The following is a 26,163-nucleotide window of genomic DNA, read 5'->3' on the forward strand; positions in this document are numbered from 1 at the left end:
TGAATCCGGTGTGCACTTACTCTCCCACCCTGTGCCTCAGTTTCTTCAGGTGTGAAGGAGGACAGAAGTCCTACTGACAAAGCGTTTGGCCTTTCTGGAAATGCTCATCGGAGGGGACCCTAAAAGCCTCTAGCTCTTCTTCCTACAGCACCCCATCGGAAGCGCCCGCCTCCTGCTGATACCCTCCCTCATGGCCCCTCAGTTCCTTCCGCTCTGTGTGCGCTCTCATTCGGCATATAAATCATATTTGGTAGTTTTCAACTTTTCACTGACACGTTAGACATATATATACCCCCAGCCTGGAGGCCTCCAGAGCGTCATTTGCACCCAGCACAACGCAGGACTCACTGCCGGTGTGCAATTGTGTCCAGTTCCTCCGCTGGCACCACTGCCCGCTCCTTGGACTGTACTCTCTAGAGCTCTCCCAACAGGACTTGCATTTCTCATCTGGGGAAAAAACAGGAAGATGACCCTGAACTCTCACTGCCTCACGGCCTCAGGGTAACGAGCTGCCCTCAGCGACAACGGGTAGCAAGCAGCTCACGGATCTTACGGCTGGGAACCTGCACAGCCTCTCCTCAGAGCAGCTCCAATCCATGTGACCCAGGCCCCTCATCAAGTCACGCTTTTTTTTTTTTTTCTTTTTATTTAAGTAACCTCAAAAGTTCTTCAGAAGCTACCTAAACCATACACAGGATAGAAGTCCCGCCCTGGCCCCTCCACTAACTTCTGTGCAAACAAACTAACAAACCCCAAGGGCTGGACAACAGGTGTTAAGAGGTTTCATAAAGGGATATCCTTGGCAGTCTGGGGGGTTAAGACTTCGCCTTCCAAGGCAGGTGGTGCAGGTTCCATCCCTGCTCAGGGAGCTAAGATCCCACATGCCTCTCAGCCAAAAAAACAAAACATAAAACAGAAGCAATATTGTAACAAATTCAATAAAGACTTTAAAAATGGTCCACATCAAAAAAAAAAAAAAAATCTTTAAAAAAAAAAAAAAAAAAAACGTTTCATAACGCTCCTGAAAGGGGATCTCTTAACGGGCAAGAATTCACATGATTTTGAGGCATCTGATGCATTGGGTATTATTTCTCCATGAAGGGGCTTTGATTCCTGCTCAGAAAAGCCAGGCAAAGGGTCAACTCTCCTGGACTTTCACTCACTGGCCTCCTGCGGCTGTCTGGGTTTGCAGCTTTAACCAATAAATGCTGACATCCCTGAGGAAGAAATCTGCCCAGAGAAGGCCTAACCCCCCGAGTGCAGTTGCCTGCTGCCACCTTGTGGTGACTCAGTCCAAACGCGGGCAGCCCATCCCGCAGGGCGGAGCTTTCAAGGAAAAAAAAACACAATTAAATATGTCCATAAAATCACACAGTATTAAGGTCACAATGGGTAAATTTATTCAACGTCTTGGATATTTGAGTCAAAAGTACGTATAAGTCTTAACTAGTGCTACTGCAAAGCAAGCTTTCTTGGCCTTAGGACTTGCCTCAGAGCTTCTCTCCATCAGCACAGAACCACCCAAAGTCTGCTCTAGACCAAAGTGCTTGGGGGTGGGGGGATAAAAAGCCAACACAGAAAGGATGAACAGAAACCAGCTGTGCCCCCCAAAATACTCAGAAGTCATGTTACCTACAGCGAACAATGGCGTGGCTTGTTTGGGGAGGGCCGTGAGGAGTGTGGCCCAGTCTTTGCAGTGAAGATGCATCGTCTTCATCCTGCCCACCTTCTTCTCTTTACCCCGAAGCAGCTTTCATGACCCATCCCCAGGCTTCCACCAAGTCCTGAATCCGCTTGGTCACCGGTCCTCCACTTCAGCTCAATTCAACACTGACATTCAGGGAATGAACGCATAGGCTGGGGGGAGGGGGAGGAGGAAACGGGAAGAAACTTTCTTGGCCGAACCCCACAGTCCACAGACGAGGGCCCTCAGATGAGGAAGACGATGCCCTCGGAGACCATGACCTGGTTGTCATCCTGCATCCTGCTCAGCGCAGCCTGGATCTCCGCAGAGGAGAAGGGCTCTTCCTTGTCCCGATTGATGGATTCTGTGAGGCGATTCATGCCCACTGACTGTGCATGAGCTCCCTGGAACACTTCCAGGAGGGCCACCTTGAAGACCTTCAACCTGCCCAGGACAGGAGAAAGGGTGAAGGAGCAGGAAGTGGCCCACATGTTCTCAGGCCAGATCGATGCTGGGGTCCATCAGCACAGGCATCCTCCAATTGCACAGCCCGCCCCGGATGGCCGCTCCACGCCTGAGCTTCCCCCTTAAAGCTAAGTTGCTGTATTACAGACCTTCCCGCACAGTGAGAAATAACAGCATTTTAAAAACCAGAGGCCTCTGAGCATGTGGGAAACTGGCATCCATATACCATTGGCAGAAACGCAAACTTGGATGGCATCTTTGGGAGGCAAGTTAGTCACATGTACTACAATTTTAAAGTGCATCTCCTTTGACCCCAGGAATCCATTCCTAGAAAGCTAACCCCACAGCTCTTCCCCCACCACTGCACAGTGATAAATGTTAAGAATGTTTTACTGTAAACAGCAGTCTTAAGAAGGGTAAATGTCCACCATTAGAAAAAATAAATAAAAATTCACACATCCATACTATGGAAACCCTGCAGTCACTGAAAAGAGATCTCCATGAGCTGATTCAGAAAGTGCTTTAAGATATAGTTCAGGGCTTCCCTGGTGGCGCAGTGGTTGAGAGTTCACCTGCCGAGGCAGGGGACACGGGTTCGTGCCCCGGTCCGGGAAGATTCCCACATGCCGCGGAGCGGCTGGGCCCGTGAGCCATGGCCGCTGAGCCTGCGCGTCCGGAACCTGTGCTCCGCAACAGGAGAGCCACAACAGTGAGAGGCCCGCATACCGAAAAAATAAAAAATAATAAAAAATAAAAAGATATAGTTCAATGGTTGTCCTGGGGGATGGAATTATACTTGATCTTAATGTTTTTTTCCTAAATACTTTTCAATTTGTTCAAACTTTTTTCAGTGAAGACACTGTGTTGAGTCTGTTAAGGTATTAAAAGAAAAAAGCAAACCTTAGCCATGGACTTACTTTGAAATCCAGGAAACATAAAATTTATAGATAAAACTGTTTCTGAACCTCTAGTGGTAAAAATTCTTTATCTCAAAACAAATGACAAAAGTTCAGTGAGGAGAAAATATATATATATATATCCTACAGAGAGGAACCCAAGGTGACAGTGAGACACAACGTCTGTCCTTGCTCTACGACCCTGCTTCCTGAACTCACAAGGGTATCGATTTAAAATTCCCAGAGAGAATTATTTATAAAGCAAATGGTAAAACATAAACAACTGGGGATTCTGAGTAAAGAGTGTAAAGAATTCTTTATACTATTTTTGCAACTTTTTTCAAGTTTGAAATTGTCATCAGAGTAGAAAATGTTCTAAAAACCCTCGGGCCTCTAGTTCTGAGCTCCGTTGATGACAGCTTTTCTCCTACCATCCCGGGGAGAGGTCTTCCCTACTCACCTGGATTCACTCAACTCCACCTTCGGGGACTCCTTGGTCTCCTGTGAGTCTGTCGCCTTTGGAGTGTGCACTTGAGGCGGAAAGGGTGGCAGAGAGTGGGAGGATAACGAGGTGAAGCCATGTCCACAGACCCCAGAGGCCCCTCTCCAACCCCGCCCTCATGAGCCTGCAACACTCACTCCTGGGGCCCTCGGGGGCCGGCCAGGGCAGGCAGGGGACCCTCAGTACACGGGACCTGGGATGCTCACGCCAGGCTTGGCAAAGAGGACAGTTCACCGGGGAGGAAGCAGACAAGGGGGCAAAGCTTATTTCCAAAGTTCTGACTGAGTTTCCCGGGATTCTCGTGGATAGACCTCTTAGACACAGGGTCCCAAGTGGGGAGCCCACTAGTACCCACCAGCAAAAGCAACAGGCAGAGCACTGAAGGGCCAGCAGTCAGGGACCATCTCTGTACCACTAGGGGCCGCTCGCTTACCCTGAGGCATCTCCTCCTCCGTGTCGCTGAAGTCGTAGGGGTCATAGGAGTCCCCATCCTTGGCATCTGAGTGACGGGTCTTCCTCCTAAAATGTCCACAGCAGTTAAGAGACGGGCTTTGGTGAGCTCCGTCCTGCACCTCTGACCACAGAGAACCATCTACAGTCCAAATGGGACACTAGGCCCAGGCCTGTACAAACTGCTGCCTTTTCTGAGAGACCGAACGTCTCTGGACCAGAGCGCCAGCAGGCCCTGCTTCCCAATGCTCCTGCCCTGTCGCCCACCCTCGTAAATTCAACCACAGGTGTGAGAGGAGAAAATAACCTGGAGGAAAGACTTCTGAAATGTGGACTCAAACAGCCTCCGAGCAGGTTACTGCTCCTCTACTTAGCCCTTCCCTAGCAGGAAAGAGGCCAAAAGCTTCACACCGAGGACAAAGGCGGCTGTCTCCCTCTCTGCTCGAGTCACCTTCACCCTCTGACTCACTGCGGCATTGGTCTGGTCACCCTTCCCCGCAGCCTTGCTCCCCTCCGCCCCTCCCCAGCCCTAATCTAAGTCTTCCATCTCCTTCCTCTGTGCCTCATCCGACCTCTTCCTCTTCTGCCCTTGGTCCTCCTGGCTCTTCTCCGCTTCATCTTCTGTCTCCGATTCATCCTCACTTTGCTTCTTACGTTTCTTCTCCTTCTCGAGAACCTAGGACACCAAGCCACACGTGGGTGGGCAGGAGGGTCACAGATGCCGGGGACTGAGTAAAGAACAGTCCCTCCTGCACCATCCATAGCAGTGACTCCCTGGGTCTGATGACCTGGCCTCTGTCATTGCTGAGTCCAGGACCAGGGGCAGGGGGTCGGCTGCGACCCATCCTTAAAACTGCTGGAAGCTGGGTGCCATACCCTTCTCACAGTACGTGCTCAAGGAGCGTTCACTGAATACAGAAGTGAATGGAAAAAAGTCTATCCCATAATGGTTAAGTGGAAAATGATTCATTTCTTTATAGATCAGGTGTTTAATTTAAATTTAAGACAATCCCCATGCTAGCAAAGAGATTAAGTCGGGGGAGGCCAGTGGAAAGACGCTGCTTTCTGCCAACAACCCAGATACAGGTGTCAACCGTGCACGGCTGTGAGGCGCGAGCACCGACAATTCATTCAGAGGAGCCTCAGGCCCAGCACCTGGATGCTCACCTTCTTGAAGTAAGCGTACTGGACCAGCTCCACAGCCTCCTCTGCATCCTGCAGGTCCACGGTCTTGCTCATGCGGGCCTTGGCGTGGGCCGTGGCCAATCGAATCAGAGTTTCCAGTGTCCGGGCTGTCACTGGAGACGTCTGGGGGAGAAGACAAGGGGGGACCACTCACCCAGGACTCCCCCCACGGCATGCCGGTCATGCCCGTCACTCCCACCGCACAGAGAGGGAAAGACTCCACCAGAAAAGCTCTGGAAAAACCAAGCCATGGAGCCAGAAAAAGTACCTAAACTTCAGAAAGATAAAAACAACCAAGGAAACATGAGTGAGAGAGGGCTGAGGGAGGGAGAACGAGGTGAACGGGGAAGAAGATGATCCAGCATCTTACAGCTGGAGAGGAGAGTGAGGAAGAAGAACCTTTGCCGCAGGCCTGCAACGCGCCAGGATCCCGCTTTTATGTTCACTGTGTCAGTCAACGGCCTTAATAACCTGGAGCAGCTTTAGAGATGAGGAAGATGGGACGCGAAGAGCTTCCAATAATTTGTCCAATGTCACACTACGTGGGGGTGTGAGAGAGGACAAACTTTCTAAAGTTGGGTAAACCCACTTAAGTCCAGAGGAGAAGCAGACTTCTGACATGTTCTTATCAAGTGGTTCCCAAAGAGGTGGGTGTATCCCACACGGTGTCGGGTGGGGGGGGGGGCTCATCTTTTTAAAATGCTATTGTCTGAACGGCATCCCTGGTCTAATGGATCAGAATGTCTGGTTTAAGACTGGACATGTGTACTTTTAAAAAAAAAAAAAAAAAAAGGGAATTCACTCCCTGGCGGTCCAGTGGTTAGGACTCCACACTTCCACTGCCTAGGGCACGGACTCAATCTCTGGTCGGGTTCAACCTCTGCTCGGGGAACTAAGATCCCACAAGCCGCGCAGTGCAGCCAAAACAAAAAAAGTTTCAGATGATTCTGATGGGCCCTCCTAGGTAAGCAGCCCTAACATTATCCAACCTTCTCATTTTATGGGTTGAAAAACTGAGACCTGGGAGGTGAAAGGATGTGCACAAGGTGCAAAGGTTACTAAAGCCCTGGGGTCGGAGTCCAGGGCTGGTTCTTTCCACCGCACCTCCCATCCCCCATCCCATGATGCTTCAGGGAGGTATCTGATCACTTCTGCTTTCTGGTTTTCTAAATTATCACTTACAGCCAAGCTGACATTCAAAAACACATACATTCATATTTAAATAAATTCACCAAATTTTTTAATGATTTAGAAAGCTACCAGAGTATGTAGCTTATACATTCCATCATAAACTCCAATTCTTGAATAACCTAAAGCTGATGAAATGCTAGCCTACACAAGCAGAACTACAGAGCCCAAACTGAGAGATTTACCAATCCCACTAAGACCACAACTAAGATAGTGTATTGTATTCAGTGAGAGGGCCTTTGACACACTGGAACATGTTCATGTGACAGGAAAAACAATTTAAAAGACAGGGGGCTGTTTAATCTGAAGAAAATAAGTCATACACAGTCTCCAGAAAACAAAATTAAGGCCCATGGGTAGAAGTCACAGAGAAGCAGGTTTAAGCTCAATAAATAGAAGAATATTCTAACATTTCAGTGCAGTGATGTACTAGGCATGCTGTCACTGGAGGTGTCAAGGAAGTCCCAGCAGGAATTCCAGAAGATGGAATTCTTGCCTGGGTATAAGTCTGGAATAGATGATCTGGGGTCATATCTGAATCCAAGAGTCTATGTCTCTATCACATCATGATGGTTTGGGACCTGGATCTTTCTGCTGTGAAATCCTACCTATATAAACTACATTGCCCCCAAAGACTTCAATAACTTCACGGGCAGGTATATTAGGTTTCTAGAAATAGCCTTGGATGATCATCATGGCTACCCAACTCCTAATTTTTTTTTCAAAGTCCAGCCCAAATATCATACCCTTTGGGAATCCTTCCCTGACATTCATATCCCTTCTGGAAAGTCTAAAGGAAAAATCAACAGCTTCTGCATCTACACTCCAACTGTCTTTCATATTCATTCCCCTTTGGGTACTACACTGTGGTATATAATCATAAATATGTATATATGACCTTTTCATCTACTTTCTGCCTCCTGGGCCCAGGACTGAGCTCTTGGGGGACTGCACGTAAGAACAGAGACTCATTCAGTTCCCAGAAGTCGCTCACGTTTGCTGAATGTTTTTTTCCTTTTTTGGCCGTGCCGCACGGCTTGCGGGATCTTAGTTCCCCAACCAGGGATCAAAACCGCGCCCCCTGCAGTGGAAGCACAGAGTCTTAACCAATGGACCGCCAGGGAAGTCCCACATGTTTGCTGAATAAATCACTGCTTCTGGAGGCCAACGTCATCTGAACTCATGAGAAACACGTTAGCTCTGGGGTTCGCATTGCATTTTCCTTTGTAAAAGGAAATGATTACAATAGTGTAACAAGAAGCCCTTCAGGCCAGAAAGAAAAAGGTAAGGAATCACTAAGTTAAAATGCTTCCAGTGCTCCCAGGGGGCGGGGACTCCCTCCCCAGCCTCACCCTGAGGGGCTCCGGTCACCCTCCGGTCACCGTCCCACAGGAAGGCTCACCCTGGCGGTGTCCGAGCCCATGCTGTCCTGGCTGCGCAGGCATGAGTACTCCTCTGCAATGTAGGCGGCCGACTCCTGCGTTAGGACGGGCTTGATGATTTTGGCCACATGGATGTACTTCCTCATGAAAGCCGCACTCACCATCTTCTCCCTGGACCCGCACACGACAAATTTCACTCCCCTGCCACACCCCACAGCCCTGGGGTCGTAGCCTTGCCCCTCCTCGGGGAAGTCAAGGTCACGTGACAGTGCACAGATACAGCCTGGAACCCAGTGTCACAAACCCCATTTATACACAACATGTACAAGACCCTCTCACATACTTTTATTTAATTCTATGGTGTTACTTAGGTATTACTTGTGAAGTAGGTGGTTTCGGTACGAAGTGTAGGTGTTATCTGTCCTATTTTATCAGTGGGAAAACTATGGCTCAGAGAATCTTAAGTGGACTCAAATTTCATTTTCTGACTCCAAATTCCACATTCTTAAACCAATAGGTTTGAAGATTACACTATGCTTCCGACTGCACCAAGGCTAAAAATAGAGGAATGGGATCTCACATGTCAGGCACTGAGCACAAGTCTCCTTTATCCAAATCCACTTGCAACTTTTACAGTGCTTGCGATCTACTGCCCCTTCAACAAAAGCTCACCACGAATGGCCACGAGACTTGTGCAGCACTTCACGTACACGGGTAACATGACACACCCACCATCAGTTAGGTGGAAAAGACCAGACCATTTTAGGAAAAGACCAGAACCTAAGCTTGATCACCCACGAACATTCACACGGCAAGTGGCCATGAAAAAGGGTGCATCTGTGGATCCAGAAGAGACAACGGGCCCCCATGATTACAACTCCCAGCATGATCTTGGCCTGGGCAGCACATATAAACATGCTCTACACAAATCTCAGGTTCCCTCCAGGAAGAGGTATGAAGAACGCTCACTTCTTTTTCTTGGTCCCATGCAGAAGGCTATCATGCTTCTCGTAGATCTGGGTGTCCTGCTGGTCTTCCTGGCTAAAGTTGGGATCCTCCGTGGCCAGGATATCCACGGCACTCCCTAGAGGCATAGCTGGAAAACCAAGTCGGGAGAAAGAATAAGAAAGAGCTGAATCCAGGGGAAATCGCTTCTTCTGAAGAGATACAAGACTCACAAAGCAAGGACCCAGAAGGAAGCAGACACGTGAGCCCCACAAATAAGGAGGCAGAACCACCTGGCCAACAGAAGACGCTCAAAGGTGTTCCCAGACCCTGAAACGGACAAGAGACACACCGTAGGAACCAGGGAGGCGAGGGCACCTTCCACATCACCCCAGACGCTACCACGCCCACCAACCCCAGGCTGGGTCTGAGAGCGCGGCCTGTGTCTAGGTGCCCTCCCCTCAGTCAGCCTTTCTCTTCCCCCGGCCTCACCGTCGCCATCCTGCTCGCCGGGGGCCCGGTAGCGGTGCATCCTGAGGACGTGGTCTGAGATCTCCCGATCCTGCTCGGGGTCCATCTGGTCCAGCATGATGAAGAGGAGGTCGAATCGGGACAGCAGGGAGTCCTGCAGCCCGATGTTCTCCATGGGGGTCTTGTACTGATCGTACTGGGTGGGGAACACGAAAAAAAAGGAGAGTGGAGATTTAGCTTCCATGAGATGATTTTTAAAAAAAAAAAAAAAAAAAAAGGAGAGTGGAGACAACATCAATGGGAAGAAAGAACAAGGAGGCTGGATCGGTTATGTGAGTGAGAACAGAAGACCAGACCTTCAAACGCAAAGTGAATAGGCAGGGAAGATGTAAAGCATTTCCAAGCTACTAAGAAACTGAATTCATTTCGTCTATGTGCAGCCCTCCTCTAACTGACGCTCAGCCGACCTGAGCAAGCTCAGAGCCCCCCACCTCGCTCCAGTGCCTCTAGCAAGCTGACTGTGGCTCTCAAAACCAGCCCTCTCCTTCCCCGCTTCACTCCACTCCCCACCCCCAGGCAGGACCAGCTCTGGAAGACGAGTCCCTCTTCCCGACCTATTACGAACACATGACAAGCTGGCCAGGCCAGAAACACCTGGAACCCCTGGCTTCCTTACTCAGAAGGTGCTGGGTAAACTCTCAACAAAAACGCGTGATAATCTATAAACCATAATGTCTTAAGGATCAAGGGAGGTTTTCCTGGGACTCAAGAACGCCTATACTCTTATCTTTCAACTCCGGGCCTACGAGCTGATGCTTCCCCCCAGTCAGAGGACTGACAGCCTCGTAGGTAACGTTAACAATTCTGACCACGTTCACATTCCAGGACCTGCCGTCCTCTCCCTACGTTCCCCAGAGAAATTCTTCAGAATAACATAACACATGTTACCATTAATCTAAAACTGTATGGTTCTCAACCCACACTATGCATTAGAACTAGACTACGGAGCCTTTCTAAACCATAGCTACCAAGAGCCCCAACCCAGAGATTTGGATTCAGACACTCTGGGCTGAGGACTAGGCACCAGTATGTTTAAAAAATGCCACCAAAACAGGTATTCTCATTCACCGCGGGATCATAAATTGTCAGAACACAGCATGGGCTCTGGGTTCGAATCCTCTCTGCCATTTTCTAGCTTGGGACTCTTGGGCGAGTTACTTAACCTTTGATGCCTTCATTTTCTCATCTGTAAAATGAGGATAATACCTACCTCACAAGGTTATTGTGAGAGTGAAAGGGGTTAATAAATATAAAGCACCTGTAAGTATTAGTTAGTAGTATTATAATGGTACAATCTTTAAAAGGGGCAATTTGGCAATCTCTACCATAAAAAATGCATGTAACTGTTAATCCAGTGATTCCTTTGCTAAGTATTCATTCCCAAATGCTTATCAAAATGCACATAAAGGGATGTTCACTGCAGTTTCATTCATAATAGCAGAGGGGAAAGGGAAAACCCCAAATGCCCATCATTTGGAGACTGGTTAAACAAATTATTATAAGTCCATACAATGGAATACTAGACAGCTGCTTAAAAGAAAACATAAACAAAATCCCTAAACTCAGCAAACCCGAAGCTGGATAAATATAAAAGATTACACCTAAGCACATCACAGTCATACTAAAAAACAAAGATAAATAGATTAATTCTTAACAAGGAGATAGTGTATTTACTGGCACATGCTAAAGTTTTGTTTTTGGGTTTTTTTTTTCATGCTAAGGTTTTTGTTTCCTGAAATACTCAAGAGCTGTCAGTGGTCATCTCTTGGGAAAGGAACAGGAGAGAGAAGGCAAGCTATTAATTTCCTTATTATATCTCTCTGCTCTGTTCATAAATCCTCCGACCATCTGCATGCAGTACTTTTATTTCAGTGTCAATGTAGGTTACCTGGGTTGTGAGGCTGTAGGTCACTTTTGTATTTTTTTTAAATTTATTTTATTTTATATTGGAGTATAATTGATTAACAATGTTGTGTTAGTTTCAGGTGTACAGCAAAGTGATTCAGTTATACATATACTAGTATGTATTCTTTTTCAAATTCTTTTCCCATTTAGGTTATTACAGAATATTGCACAGAGTCCCCTGTGCTTTACTGTAGGTCTTTGTTGGTTATCTATTTTTTTTTATTTATTTATTTATTTTGCGGTACGCGGGCCTCTCACTGCTGGGGCATCTTCCGTTGCGGAGCACAGGCTCCAGACGCGCAGGCTCAGCGGCCACGGCTCACGGGCTCAGCCACTCCGCGGCACGTGGGATCTTCCCGGACCGGAGCTCGAACCCGTGTCCCCTGCATCGGCAGGCGGATTCTCAACCACTGCGCCACCAGGGGAGCCCTCTTCTTTGTATTTTTAAAAACTTATTTTAAATAAATAACTTTCCAGGGGATTCTGACATGGATGAACAGTGAGGAACCAGTGCCCTAAACCAAGGACAGTAACAAGATGACAAGCTTACTTTAGTCTGTGGCCTGTTGCTCCCCAGGTCACCTGGAATAAACTTCGCAGCCCAGTCACTCGGCAAAACCAAATGAAGGTGAGGACAACAGTTGAGTGCCTGATCCCACTCACCCTGCCGTAGACGGGGTTGGCAGCTGCCAAAACACTGCAGCGGGCATTGAGCCGAGCGTGGATGCCGGCCTTGGCGATGGTGACTCGGCCCTGCTCCATCACCTCGTGGATGGCCGTGCGGTCCATGTCAGACATCTTGTCAAACTCATCGATGCAAACCACGCCTCGGTCAGCCAGGACCATGGCCCCCGCCTCCAGACGCCGCTCCCCTGGGAGGTGGGGAGGGAAAAACACACACTACCATCCAGGTTGTGGGAGACAGGGCTAGATGTCAGTCTCCTTCCTAAGCACCTCGCACTGCCATACATGAGAACAAGAGTGTAGTTAAAAGGTATCAGCTCCTAGACTCAGAGGAAACCCTGGGGTCAGCTTTTCAAGCTATCTGAACAGTATTCCTTGTCCCACTTTGATACCTAAGCAGCTAGCCTCCAACACACTTCCTTCACAGATTTCCTCTCTTTATCCTCATCTTCAAGCCATTTCCCAACTAGATCTCTGTTCTCTTTTCACTGGTCTTCAAATCCCTTCCTCTAACGTATAAAGCAGTACAATCTTCATTTTTATTTCCCTTCAAATGTCAAAAGCTTTCTCCTTCATAGCTCTTTCCAACAGCCTTCCAGGAGAAATTCTTGTCACTAGAGGGCCACCCAAACATTTCAATAATTTACCCATTGTTGCCAGATACTTGGTCCTCTCCAATCTGGCCCACACTAACCTCTCGAGTGTATCTTCCCAATACAGGCCAGCGCCTGGAGCAAGCTCAAACCATCTATGCGCATCTCACTGCTGGACCTCTGCCAAGGACCCCTCCACCCATACCTGTTTCCTGGTCTGTGGTGACAGCGGCCGTGAGACCCACTCCAGACGAGCCCCGGCCGGTGGTGGGGATGGCCCGAGGTGCGGTACACAGTACGTACCGCAGAAGCTGGGACTTGGCGACCGATGGGTCTCCTGTAATGGGACGGGGCAGCAGTGACTCTTGGAAACTCCCCTGGCCCCCAGCAAGTGCTGCTTTTCTAGCACAGCTCTTGACACAATAGAAATATATAGTAACAGGTTGTTAATATTATTTCTTTCCCTTTCCCTTTACCATTCACAGAAGAATATATTTTAGACATTATAAATCAGGAACCCCAGAAATAATGAAAATAATTTTAAAAATTCATTTTAGACTTTTGCCCTTTGATGGGACTGAAATACCGCCAGGTACAGACATACAATTTGACAGATGATAGATTCCTGCAACCACACCCCACAGGGGGAGACCAGGAGACTAAAATCCCCAACACCGTACCTATTAGAAGGATATTGATGTCCCCACGGATGTGGCTGCCATTCTCTAGGTCTCGTTCCACTCCTCCCAAGAGCAAGCAGAGGATTGCCTTTTTGACATAGTCATGCCCATGGATGCTGGGGGCCAGCGACCTGGCCAGCTGGTCAAAGATATCCTGGAGGAAGGACAACCACAGAGTGAAAAGCCTAAGGAGCCTCCATGGGGTTGGATGAACTCACTTCATACTTCAGCCCACAGAAGATGGTTGAAGAAATACACTGTTCTTAACTGTAAAAGCTTCTTCTCTAAGACTTTCACACCGATCAGAGCATTATCAGAACAGACACAGAGGAAGCCTGGATTCCAAAACCTGCTCAGAGCTTTAATCTTTAGGAAAAAAAGTGTTTCTAGGCTCAAAACATTTTAGTTTTAATAAGAATATGTATTGTGTTTCAGCAGTAACCTCTGTCACACATGCATAGATTTTGTTCAATTCTAAATGTGAACATTCTGTCTTTAAAAGGAGAAATTTTTTAAAGAAAAATAAATTAGAGAACTAAAACAAAGATAACAAATTTTATCTTTAAGTAACAATGTATCGCTGGTGTATTCCGTACAGACTCCCTGATACACTAATATTCTAACTCCTAATATTTGTATTAGGTTCACTTAGCAGGTAGCACAACAGAAATATTAAAGAAAAACAGCCAAAACACCCTTTTGCTTACTGACTCAAAACTAGAAGCTGGCACCAAACACTTCAGAGAAAAAGCCTTGACCTTCCTCCTGATGCAGTACAAAGACGGCCATGCCCAAATACGACCCTAACAAATCCATCCCCACCCTTAAATCCTCAAAGGACGCCAGACCTTGGAACGGGTTTTACTGAACTTCTTGATCTTGGCTATGTCCTCAGCAGAGAAGGAAGGCTGAACGTCCTTGCTCATCTGCTTCACGTTACAGGCAATCAGGACAGTCCTGGGACAGAGAGGACAGTAAGAGGCTGTTTTCAGTTCCTAACACCAAAGCCTTCTTAGGCTCCTAACCTAGAACAGCAAATCAGAAAAAAAATAAAGAACAGAAAAAAACAGAGAAGCAAAGCTATTCTGAATTCAACCACTGATTCTCTTCATCTATGACACAAATATGTTGACGGTGCTTCACCCTGGGAATTTACCTCCTGCTGACCCACAGAGCTTGGGACAGTGTATGGGAGGGAGGTGGGAACATGCAAGCAACCCCCCAGGTAAGCCAGGAGGCTGTAACCACGTGACCAGTAACTCCCACTTCTAGCATAAGACAGTATGGCGAGTTTTATCTCCCAGGCAGGCAGAGTGTTTCACCAGTCCAACATAACTCAGGGGAAGATGGCAAACTGGAGAAAGATTGCTACCAGAATGTACTCTGCCAGCAGCATTCCAAACACCTCAGGACGAACCATCTACCTGAAGGTCCCTGAGGTGTAGCCTCCCTTCTTTCCAGGAAGGCAGCGGTAGGTCCCCACCACCTGAACCCGGTCACCGGGCTTCACTCTGTCCACCAAGTCATCATCCAGTATGACGTCCACGGAGCGGGGAAGCTGGCCAGCGGGGGCCTTCTCCGGCATCTCCTGGATGGTGATGATCTGGTGGTCTTTGTAGACAGAAAGGCCGTATTCTGTCTCAAGGGGATTGTTTTCCTCATCCTGGAAACGGCACACAGAGAGGCAGTCATCTCGACTCTGTCTTAGAATGCCACACTCGTTTGTTGTAGGAAACAAACATAATTTGTAGGTAAACCTCACGAGATTAGTCTCCAGGAACAATAAACCCCAAATATCTTCTCCAGTTTTTTTCCATTCCTGTCTGTTCTAGTTACAAACCACCTAATGGAAGGGGTGATCTACAGCCAGAAGGGACCACGGCTGTATTAACATCTACACTGAGGTCCTTACTTCCCCTATGCTATGACTCGGTATTTCTACTCCTAGGCAATACCCAACACAAACGTTCACCCAAAGCCACACACTACAATGTTCACAGCAGCACTATTCCAAATAGCCAAAATCTAGAAAATATCCTAATGCCATCAACAGAATGGTTAAATAAGTGTGGTAGAGCCACACGAGTGACTACTACACAGCAGTGAAAATGTATGGAGTACACCTATACACATGTATGAAACTCAAAAACATATGTTCAACAAAAGAAGCCCAACACAGATGAGCATTTAGATAAAACATAAAAACAGGGAAGAGTACTCGAAGATGCTAGATGTGAGGATCTCGAGAGCAGTGTGGCCTCAAGAGGGACTTCTGAGAACAAGTAAGGTGCCGTTTCCTGGTTTGGATGCTGACTTTACATTCAGCTTGTAAAATTTCACTGAGCTGTACACTTATGTAAGCTTTTCTGTATATTAAACTTCAATAAAAACATTTCAAAGTTTTACTTCCTTGCCATTTGAATTTTCTAGAAACACAGCAGCTATCACTGTGGAGTGCCTACTATGTGCAAGGCACTGTGCTGTAACTTCACGAAATTATCTCATGTAATCATCACAACTCAGTCCCCAAAGCTGGTATTTTCCACATTTTACAAATAAGGAAACTGAGGCTGGGAGAGGTTAAAGAAGTTCTCCACAGTCACACAGTTAACACCAAAGCCCATGCTCTTAAGAACCACACTAGACAACCTCCAGGAGACCTGGTCTGGTGTATTTCAGGTCCTGAGCAAAGAAGCTTGGCCACAGCAATCAGCAGAGTACCCCTGAGTAATTCCTGGAGAATAAATTCTAGAAAGTAGCGACCTTAATGAACAAGAGAGCTGGGTGACTGAGGAAATGCAACTGGCCTGAGAGTAAAAAGACAGGCTCCTGTCCTCAGGGCCATCACTAACTGGAACATAAGCAACCTCGCCGAGCCTCACATTTCACCTGAGATAGACTAAATGGTTCTCAAGTATGACTCAGTTACAATTCTAAGACACTCAGTCTTGTTTATATGTTACGATTCCTCCACCAGCTGATAAAACTGCAGACAAGGACTGGGTCTTCTTTACATCTGTGTCCTCCTCAGTGCCCGACAATCCTTTGGATACAGTCGCTCTCAATTAAAATTTGATGGCAGGGATAAAATGTGTTCAGACATCAAGTAATCAGTATTAGTCATCTTCTTTTGTCTCTAAGTAAGAAGACCTCGCACCATCCTCAATGCAGACCAATCTGAACACCAAGACTAAAGCCATTCTCTATGTCAATCTTCTCTCAAATCCACAGTAAAATATTTGCAGAGATTTCAGAGTAACATTACTGCATAAGTATTTTTCCATATTACTCTAAGTAGATTACAAAATCATATATTATAACTTTGCTAAAAGATCAACGTACATTAGATGACTTTTGTTCCTTCTTTCAATTCTTCCATAATTTTCTAAGTTTTCTAAAGAGAATATTTTTTCTTTAAGAAAAAAAAAGAATTGTGGACTTTCCAAATTAAACCCTGACTAGTAATCAATCTTTCCTTCAAATTAACCCTTACTTTTTACTCTATTCACATCTAGAAGAAACACTTCAGATATTACCCAATTACTTGCATTAAAACAGACATCTTCGAGCCCAACCTCTAAACAGGTCCAATCAGGGCTTCCCTGGTGGCGCAGTGATTGAGAATCAACCTGCCGATGCAGGGAACACGGGTTCGTGCCCCGGTCTGGGAAGATCCCACATGCCGCGGAGCGGCTGGGCCCGTGAGCCATGGCCGCCGAGCCTGCGCGTCCGGAGCCTGTGCTCCGCAACGGGAGAGGCCACAACAGCGAGAGGCCCGCGTACCGCAAAAAAAAAAAAAAAAGAGAGAGGTCCAACCAATTCATCCTCCTCACCTTGGTAGGATAGACAGAGCTGGACGGAAAGGCCACCAGGGTGGTGAGATCAGAATAACGTCGCTCTATGGTCTTCTTGGTAGCAGGACAGTAGTGAACACTGCGGACGACTTTGGGACGAACTAGAGAGCCTAGGAATGGAAAGTCACCCAACTAGACAGTGAGAAGGAGGATCTAACCCAGGCAAGCCCATGTTGACTCCAAATACTGTGTTCTTCCAACTACTTGAGCAATTTCAATACTACTTGTCAGTAATTCACTTTTATGCCTAGAACAACACCATAATCCAAGTAAAACTTCAAGTACAGCTGATCCTGACTGGGAAGTAGTAGGAGTTCAGGGTCAGAATGAGGAGACTGCCAAGAGCCAAGACTCGTCCACTCTCAGAAAACTTCATCATTCTGCTGGCACAGGTGGTCACTCAGTCCCCCTAGTTACTGTGAAATACTTGAGCTCCTCCAAGTTTCACCCCGTAATTTCAGTGCTCCACCTTTCTGAAGCCATTAGCTCCCCAACTCTACTCCGCCTCTCCTGCCTTCCAGCCCCCCAAGCCTATGCCACCTCCATTCCGTTAGCCCCCCACTTTAGCCCACTCACATTTAGTGACAATGCCCTCCACACAGACGACACAGCTAAGGAAGCAGGAGGTAAGAGTCCGGGGAGAGACATGCTTGGAGCCAAAGCTGCCCTCCAAGCCTATACAGAACTCCTCATACTGCTTGGCATATGTAGCATCAATGGAGGCCACAAAATCCTTCAATGCCCGCTGGAAGGCAACCAGCTCCTCAAAGGCATTGCTCAGGAGGCTGCAGACAGGCAAGAGAAAGAATCATTAGGGAGAGAGGGCAGAACTCAAAAAACTGACCCACAAAACAGAAGGGAGTGGACATTCTTAGATCATCAAAGCTTTGATGGCAAAATCTAGCTTCTACTCTCTCCTGCCGTCCTACACAGCCCAGTACAATACATAAGAACTGAGGGCCAACTTTTAATTCAATGATGGAGAAATGATGTCAGTTAAACATGGAAGGAGGAGCTCTTGAGAAGAAAATGTCCACCACCTACTTTGGGAAGAGGTAAAAAACATAGGAGCTGGTGAGACACTAAGGGCTTCAGGGTCAAAAACATTTCATCAAGGTCCTCTCCTGTGAAGTCTGCTCCAATTCAGGAAAGAGAGGGGAGCCATTCTCACTCAGGGCCAGGATGTGCCCTTGGAAACCCCCAGCCACTCACCGGTTAGCCCTTTTCTCGTTTTTCCTACGCAGGTCATTCACATTGACAATCAACCGGTACTGGTTGTCACTGATCAGCTCCCGAACTTTGCTTTGATAAATTCCCTGGTCTTCCTGCAAAATAGCCACCATATGCCACAGCAGCCACAAATTCAAAACTCAGATGTTTTTAAACAGAGGCAGCTCTCACAGCAAGAAAAATATATCCATCTCTGCAGCACATCTGAACCCCAATTTCTCCCACGTTTTCACTCACTAGCCTCGGATTCCAAATACACCCTAAGAGGCCAGTGTATGAATTATAATGACTTCCTCAAGGTCCATATTATTCCCATTATCACCAACAGCTCTTCTGTGTGCAGTCATTTCTCAACCTTTAATGGGTAAACGAGCTCGTGGGCTTCCCTGGTGGCGCAGTGGTTACGAGTCCGCCTGCCGATGCAGGGGATGCGGGTTCGTGCCCCGGTCCGGGAGGATCCCACATGCCGCGGAGCGGCTGGGCCCGTGAGCCATGGCCGCTGGGCCTGCACGTCCGGACCGGAGCCTGTGCTCCGCGAAGGGAGAGGCCACAACAGTGAGAGGCCCGCGTACCGCAAAGAAAAAAAAAAAAACAAAAAAACGAGCTCGTAAGTCTACGAGGACAACAAATAAAAACTCTGTCAGAGTGTAAATTAAACAGACTTTAATATGTATATCAAAGTGACTTTTCCTTGCAGAATTTTGTACGGAATGAAAATATTTCATTTCCCTATCATCTGTATAATATACAAAGAGTTCCTACGTCCGGACCTAGGAGTACGGAGCCTTAGCTACATTTACAAACAGCACTATCAACACTTCAAGATTTTTTACCAACGTTCCCCGGCTGTCAGTCTTAAATTGCATGTAAAACCCCTTTTATCTGCATACCAATACTCTTTCTCCGCAACCCTCTAGATACGGAAAAAAAAAGACTGCGGCCAAATCTCCGGTTAGGAAGTCAGTCACTAAAACCTGGGGACCCTAAAACGCGGAGGGTCACTACCGTTTTCCTGCCGTTCTTCCCCTCACCCTCCCCTCAAATTAAGAGAGCAGAGTGATCAACGTGGTCTTTGCAGCTGGTTTGCACTTGGAGGAAACCTGTTGCCTTTCGCGAGACCCGGCCACCATTTGTACCTAGGAAAAAGTCACAGGATCGCTTTTAACCACTGACTCCGCCTCTAGGGAAGCTACGAGATCAGGGCGGAAGGTCCCGAGCCGCTGCCCCGTCGCCGCAGCCTGGAGCCCCACGGCCTCCCTCGGCCCCTGCGCGGCCCTGAGACTCCCAGCGCCCTAGACTCGCAACCCGGCGCCCCTCTCACCTCGTCGTCCAGGAAGTCCAGGTAGTCTCTCTGCGCCTCTCTCAGCTCCACATCGTCCAGCACCACGGTCCCCGCCATGCTCGCCGAATGGAAACTTCTGCCACCGGAGCCGTGCGGAGTACCCTTGGCCTACTCTGCCCCGGGGCGAAAACTTCCCAACTTTTCCCGCCAACAAAAGTAACCTCAAGGAAGGGGCGGGGTATCTTGGAGGGTATTTACATTCTTATTGGCTGAATCCTCTTACGCGAGAATAGAGAGTATCCAATCGAGAGCTGGTTCTTCTCCGAGTTTTCCCGCGCGGCGCCTCGCTGTGGCGGGAAATGTACCATCCGGGGCCCTCTCCGCTCCGCCCCTACTGACGGGAAAGCTGACCAATAGGAAGAGAGTATGCTAGCGGAGCCCGGTCATTGGGCAGCCGGAGGGCCGGCGAGACCTGGGAGCACTGCATTCTGAGAGTCGTAGTCTTCCCCCTTTTTTCCGGATGTTTTTTAAGGGTTTTTTTTTTTTTCAAGTTGTGGTTTCCTGACCTGCCGCAGAGTAAAGAAATTCAGCCCGGAGATTGGACTGAAAGTAGACTAGACGTCAGAGCATGGAGGTTTAGAACGCAGGGATAAAAACATAAAGGCAAATCGTTTAAAAAATATATTCAAATCAGGTGTGCATATATATGTTTTTCAAACCACCAACCTCTAGTGGCATCCAGGGGGAAAAAGTGAATTTCGAGAATCTGGGGGTGGAAAATAGATTCACAGCATCTTTGGGAGAGGTTCTTTAGTTCAGTGAGACCCGTTTGCCATCCGAATACCGTGGCTTGAAGTACCCCATAAAAAACGAAATTCTGGACGTAATTACTACACCATCCTACTTGCCAACGGTAAGTTAAAGGTTTTCTCGCCTTATGAGAAGATCACAAGTTCTTTTTGAAAAACTTAGTTTATTGAAAGATAATTAGACACAAGGAGAAACAAAAAAGGTGTTTCAAGGCACTCTTAAGTATCGATTAGTAATTAAAATATAGCAAATCTGAAATGATAATTAAAAGACCAATTGCATATTGCGATTTGTTTCTATTTTATACCTTTATTTTTGAGGTGTAATTTATATACAGTAAGATTCACAAATCTTACATATACAGCTCTATGAATTTTTATTATGTATACACCCTCGTAACCACCCAGTGCACAGTAAGCAGCAGTCCCATCATCCCTGCATGTATTTTTAATTTTACTGAACAGGACTAGACACCTGGTAATTCTATATTTGAAATTTAGGCCAGCTAATTATTAAATTATGTTTGAGGGTCTCCAGGACTCATCGTGCCCTGATAAGTATTTTAAGTATAAGCTGCCTAAACAATATCAATATATATGGCATCTATTTGTATGTGTATATATATATTTAGTTATTTTACAGTTTATAGTTAGCATATTTTTTGTGTCATCCTAGAGGGCAGATACATCAATCCTTAGTCAAAGGAAAAAAGCTGTCATCTGCCTGCTTGCTTTTTTTTTATATTAACAGGCAAAAAAAAAGAAAAAAGAAAGAAAGGAATTCTAGATGAAGATTCTGTTTGCAATTATGTTGTAAGAGATAATTACTCATTAACTTGAGAATGCCTTTATCACTTGATCATACTGTCACTTTATGACTATATTGAAGGTAATGCTGACAATATTCTCTTCTCTGGAAACAACTTGAAATTAACACTAAAAGAACCGGGAAGCTTAGTTCAAACAAGAAATCAAATTATTTCCAATGGAAAGTCCAAAGGAGTAGAAATATAGAAACCAAACCTTTGACTCTAACACACTTTTCTGTGGGCTTTAGTTTTCTCATATAAAAGATGAAGAAATTAGAAAATCTGTAACATTCCATGAACCTATGGCAAATTTGGAAACTGTAAAAACAATTCCTTTTTTTTTTGGCCGTGCCATGGGGCTTGTAGGATCTTAGTTCCCCAATCAGGGATTGAACCCAGGCCCTCTGGCAGTGAAATCACAGAGTCCCAACCACTGGACCACCAGGGAATTCCCAACAATTCCTTTTAGAATTGTGGAGTTCAGCACATGGAACCATCCTGCCATGGTTCTGGATTAAGGACTTGATTTACCTTAATGTCATTATCTTCATCTGTGAAGGACATTCAGATTTTTTTTTTAATTTTTATTTTACATTGGAGTATAGTTGATTAACAATGTTGTGTTAGTTTCAGGTATACAGCAAAGTGATTCAGTGATACATACACATGTTTCTATTATTTTTCAAATTATTTTCCCATTTAGCTTATTACAGAGTACTGAGCAGAGTTTCCTGTGCTATACAGTAGGTCCTTGTTGGTGACACTCAGATATTTAATTGGTATTTCTCCCTTGCATTAGGGCGTGAGATCTTTGAGCAGAGAAAGTGTTTCCTTCGTTATTCCCTGCTCCTCCAAACTGCTCAGAAAGGACAATCAATCAGGTTGCTAAAAGAAAAAAGTTAGGGGCATTTGTATGTATGTCATCGAGTCCAGTGGAGCCAACTCCCCCCTCTACCAGAATGAAGAAGCAGGTGTCACCTGATGAAGCACGGCATCTATGGTTTCCATATCTGCTCACATTCTTGCTTTTCCTCTGCATCCCTTTTCACTCCACCCTAGACCTAAACCAGTCTCGCTCCTTGTAGAGCAAAAGTATGCAGGAAGCCGGTGAAAAACGGATTGCAAAGTATATGTAATACTTAACAGTTTTCCATGTCCTCAAGGACCAAGAAGTCCCAAAGGCACAGAACAAACCCATAATAAATATTATTTATACTTACTGAATGATATATATCTTTGTTCAAACCAATGAACAATATTATAAGTTGCAGAACTTTTCAAACAACACCTGTGATTAATAACTAGTATTAACAGCACAGGGAATATAGTCAATAATACTGTAATAACTTTGGATGGTGACAGATGGTAACTAGACTTATCCTGGGGATCATTTCGTAATGTATAAAATGATCAGATCACTATGTGGTACACCTGAACTAATATAATATTGTAAGTCAATTATACTTCAATTTTTAAAATAAAATAAAAATAAAAGGAATATTTGGAACACACAAAACCCTAGCTTTAGGAACTCAGGAAAGTGCCATAATCCATTATAGCTTTTTTTTTTTTAAATTAATTTATTTTGGGGGGGCGCTGTGTAGGGTCTTTGTTGCTGCGTGCGGGCTTTACTCTTCGTTTCAGTGTACGGGCTTCTCATTGGGTGGCTTCTCTTGTTGCAGAGCACGGCTTCTAGGTGCACAGGCTTCAGTAGTTGTGGCTCGTAGGCTCAGTAGTTGTGGCTCACAGGCTCTACAGCGCAGGCTCAGTCATTGTGGCACACAGGCTTAGCTGCTCCATGGCATGTGGGATCTTCCCGGGCCAAGGCTCGAACCCGTGTCCCCTGCATTGGCAGGCGGATTCTCAACCACTGCGCCACCAGGGAAACCCCATTATAGCTTTTTGACATTAACTCAAAGACCACAAAATTTTGGAGGTCAGAAACTACACCTCTAGGTTTCAGAGCAGCTTAAAGAATAACCTACAGGTCCAGGCTTTCCCTGACCAAGCAGAGCTGTTTTCTTCTGTGGTATGGACTAGTCAGCACCTTCTCCCAATGCTGTAGCCAGGGTCAAGAGCGCCAAGACAAGCAGACCCATTTCTTTTTCTGACTGCTCTACTTACTAGCTATGTGACTGTGGAAGCCCTCTTAACCACTCTGTACCTCGGTTTTCTCACCTTCAAAATTAGAACAGAAGTAGCATCCAGCTCAGATAATGGTTTGAATATTCAGTGAAGTCATAGCAAATGGAAAATATTGAGAAAAATGACTGGCATATAGTAAGCACTAAATAAATGTTAACCATTGCTGGTGGTGATAGTGGTGGTGTTGGTGGTAATTAGTGTTTGGGGAGGGGTCAAGAGATGTTGGGGAGAAAGGAGAGGAAGCACACTGGCACATCTGGAACAATTCAAACAGCCAAATTCAAGCCCTCTTCACACTCCCACCCAAAGCTTACAATGGAACCAATCCACACACTTCTTTTAGTGAGACCGTCTTTGCTGCAAATTGGCTAAAGGAGTATTCATAGAGTATTGGTTGGCCCAGGTTCTGCTAGTGTTGAAAGCCATCAGAGGCGTTTACTTCATGCTTAAGGAACATGGAAGAAGACTAAATGGTCCCTGGAGTTAGCCAGCATGTCTGGTAAAGACAGGAGAGACCCTTAGCCTCTGCCCCATCTTTTGCTTCCTGTAATCTTTTGGATTAGATATGCTACAAAGAGCAGGAAAAGCCAGGAACCGGAGAGCATCAGTGATCCGGATTTGCGCATTAGATTTGACAACATAGTTGACCTGCCAATCAACATAGTTGATTCATTGTCATTTGCCAAGGTTAATTTCAGCAGCCAGGTTTCTTAGTCCCTGAAAAGTCATCTTCGTTCTTTTGGGTTGTTTTTTTTTTTTTTTTTCAGTTTTATTGAGGTATAATTGCCAAATAAAAGGTCATCCCCATTCTTAATTGCACAAATTTCACAGAAGCTCTGTTTGAAGAGGTTTGCTTCAGTCCTTTAAGATTTACAGGGAGAAATTACCAAAAACTTGCTGAATGAATACAGTATATGAGATTCTCTATTAATAACTCCACTCTGTAAATCTGTCTAGATTTGTGTGCAGTTTTTAAAAAAATACAGTCTTTTAAGCTTTTAACTGTGCCAATGTGATGAAATGAAGAGATTTAGCCATGTAAATCAACGCATCAATTATTAGTTGAGCACCTATATACCTAATTCTGTCCTTGACCAGAGACTTTAGGTCAGCACTGCCCAACAGAAATATAATGCAAGACACACATATAATTTAAAATTTTCTAGTACCTGCATTTTAAAAAGTAAAAAGAAACAGGTGAGATTAATTTGGCAATATGTTATTTAACCCAATATACCTAAAATATCATTTTAACATGTAATCAATGTTTTAAAAGTATTAATAAGGTATTTTGCATTTTTTATACTGACTCTTAAAAATCCAGTGTGATGGGCTTCCCTGGTGGCGCAGTGGTTGAGAATCCGCCTGCCGATGCAGGAGACACGGGTTCGTGCCCTGGTCCGGGAGGATCCCACATGCCGCGGAGCGGCTGAGCCCGTGAGCCATGGCCGCTGGGCCTGCACGTCCGGAGCCTGTGCTCCGCAACGGGAGAGGCCACAACAGTGAGAGGCCCGCATACAAAAAAAGAAAAAAAAAAATCCAGTGTGATTTTTATACTTACCCACATCCCAATTCGACTGACCACATTTCAAGGGCTCGATCACCACGTGTGGCTAGTGGCTACCATATCAGACAGCACAGCCTTAGAGTATAAAAATCTATCTCTTGAAATAGCTTATGATTTAGCTTGAAATAATAGCAACAATTTATTGAACATATGCGGGAGTCCAGCTCCAGCAGGTCCAGGAATACCCGAGGGATGGACAGCGTCGGCGAGGGGAAGTTAAATAAATCAATAACACTGTGTATGTACAAGCATGATCTCTCTCTCTTTATTTTCTCACAGTCAGATTTCTATACCCTAAGTGAATACATCATCAGGTGTTTAACTAAAACCTCAGAAGATATTCACAATAGATTGTACCTAATATTTCTAGATGTACTTTTAAAGTAATTCTAAAGGTTCTCAAAACATCATTGTTTTTTCTTAGAGTAGGTTCAATCCGTACTAATAACAAAGCCAAGCTAATATGCAACAAGCCATTAAAAGAAACTATGGAGGAGGAAGTTTCCTAAACTTTCCTATGTGTCCCAGAGGTCCGCATGGACAAGTCTTAACAATGTACCACTAAATTATCTACAATATATTTCACAATTTAATCTATCACTGTGTTCTGCTGGGCAAGAAGCCTTGTCTCAATGGACGAGTCAACAATTCCAATGTTGGCAGTTGACTCTGTATGATTAATTTATCCTTATACCAGAACCAACAATACCCATAATCATTTATTACTCCCATGTAGGGCCACTGTTTTTTTATTATTGGTGTTTTCCATAGAAACAACCCTACATTTCCAGGTTGTTTGTTTTCTCTCCCACCAGCCAGGGGCTGTTGTTAAAAAGTCCCAATTCGTAGGTTTTGGTTTGGGAGGGGGAAGAGGATGTTTTACACGGTTAAGCTTGGGACGGGGGGCAAATTCCCCATGTACTTTTTCAAGGCAGAAGCACAAAATTACAAAACAGCTCAGAAGAGATGTAGTCAGCTTCCTGGGCGCAGCACTGCCCTGCAGCGCTGTCTTGGATTGTTGTTCCATGACCCTGTCATGGCACAGAGGCTACAGGTTGGCTTCCAACAAACATATTCTCTATGCCAGACACTATGCTAAGTACTTTACTATGTAATCTTATTTAATCTTTTCAATACCTTGTGATGTGGTTATTTTTAATCCTCATTTTACAGGTGAGGAGACTACAGCTTAAAAGATCCCAGAATCCCATACCAGTAATGGACAGAGGCAGGATTTGGCCCCAATCTATATGTCTTTATCAAATAGCATTTAAGAACAAATGAGTATGTTAAGATCCAAATGCAGAATCTAAGCCAAAAGACTCAGTAGAATTTACTTAAATATTAAGCAAACAGATATTTTATATTTTAAAATAC

The 26,163-nt window shown here is 45.7% G+C and overlaps 1 protein-coding gene and 1 long non-coding RNA gene across 4 annotated transcripts in view; one reads left to right on the plus strand and one right to left on the minus strand.

Moving 5' to 3' along the window:
- Positions 1 to 1,377: 1,377 nt before the first annotated feature.
- MCM3 (minichromosome maintenance complex component 3) lies at positions 1,378 to 19,864 on the minus strand. Its single transcript, XM_059076150.2, has 17 exons — positions 19,496 to 19,864; positions 18,157 to 18,269; positions 17,521 to 17,729; positions 16,924 to 17,054; positions 14,515 to 14,753; positions 13,939 to 14,047; positions 13,091 to 13,244; positions 12,616 to 12,747; positions 11,797 to 12,005; positions 9,190 to 9,364; positions 8,722 to 8,848; positions 7,773 to 7,923; positions 5,165 to 5,305; positions 4,570 to 4,673; positions 3,981 to 4,066; positions 3,506 to 3,575; positions 1,378 to 2,128 (listed from the first exon to the last, which is right to left on the minus strand). Exons 1-17 carry the CDS (start codon positions 19,571 to 19,573, stop codon positions 1,930 to 1,932), a joined length of 2,427 nt encoding a protein of 808 aa, XP_058932133.1. The 5' UTR covers positions 19,574 to 19,864; the 3' UTR covers positions 1,378 to 1,929.
- Positions 19,865 to 20,017: 153 nt separating this feature from the next.
- The window catches only part of LOC136794927 (uncharacterized), a 76,171-nt gene continuing 70,025 nt past the window's right edge, over positions 20,018 to 26,163 (plus strand). For all 3 annotated transcript variants that reach the window (XR_010842393.1, XR_010842392.1, XR_010842394.1), the window contains exon 1: positions 20,018 to 20,369. This is a non-coding gene — a long non-coding RNA (uncharacterized lncRNA). The remainder of the gene's footprint in view (positions 20,370 to 26,163) is intronic.

Source organism: Kogia breviceps, chromosome 10 (genome assembly GCF_026419965.1).
Source record: "Kogia breviceps isolate mKogBre1 chromosome 10, mKogBre1 haplotype 1, whole genome shotgun sequence".
NCBI lineage: Eukaryota > Metazoa > Chordata > Mammalia > Artiodactyla > Physeteridae > Kogia > Kogia breviceps.

Coding starts and splice junctions, on each gene's coding strand:
- MCM3 (XM_059076150.2), bottom strand. CDS start 19,573: ATGGCGGGGACCGTGGTGCTGGACGATGTGGAGCTGAGAGAGGCGCAG. Junction 17,055..17,520: donor GGAGGGCATTGTCACTAAAT/GTGAGTGGGCTA, acceptor TTCCATTCCTAG/GCTCTCTAGTTCGTCCCAAA. Junction 14,754..16,923: donor GCTCTGTCTATCCTACCAAG/GTGAGGAGGATG, acceptor TGCCGTTTCCAG/GATGAGGAAAACAATCCCCT.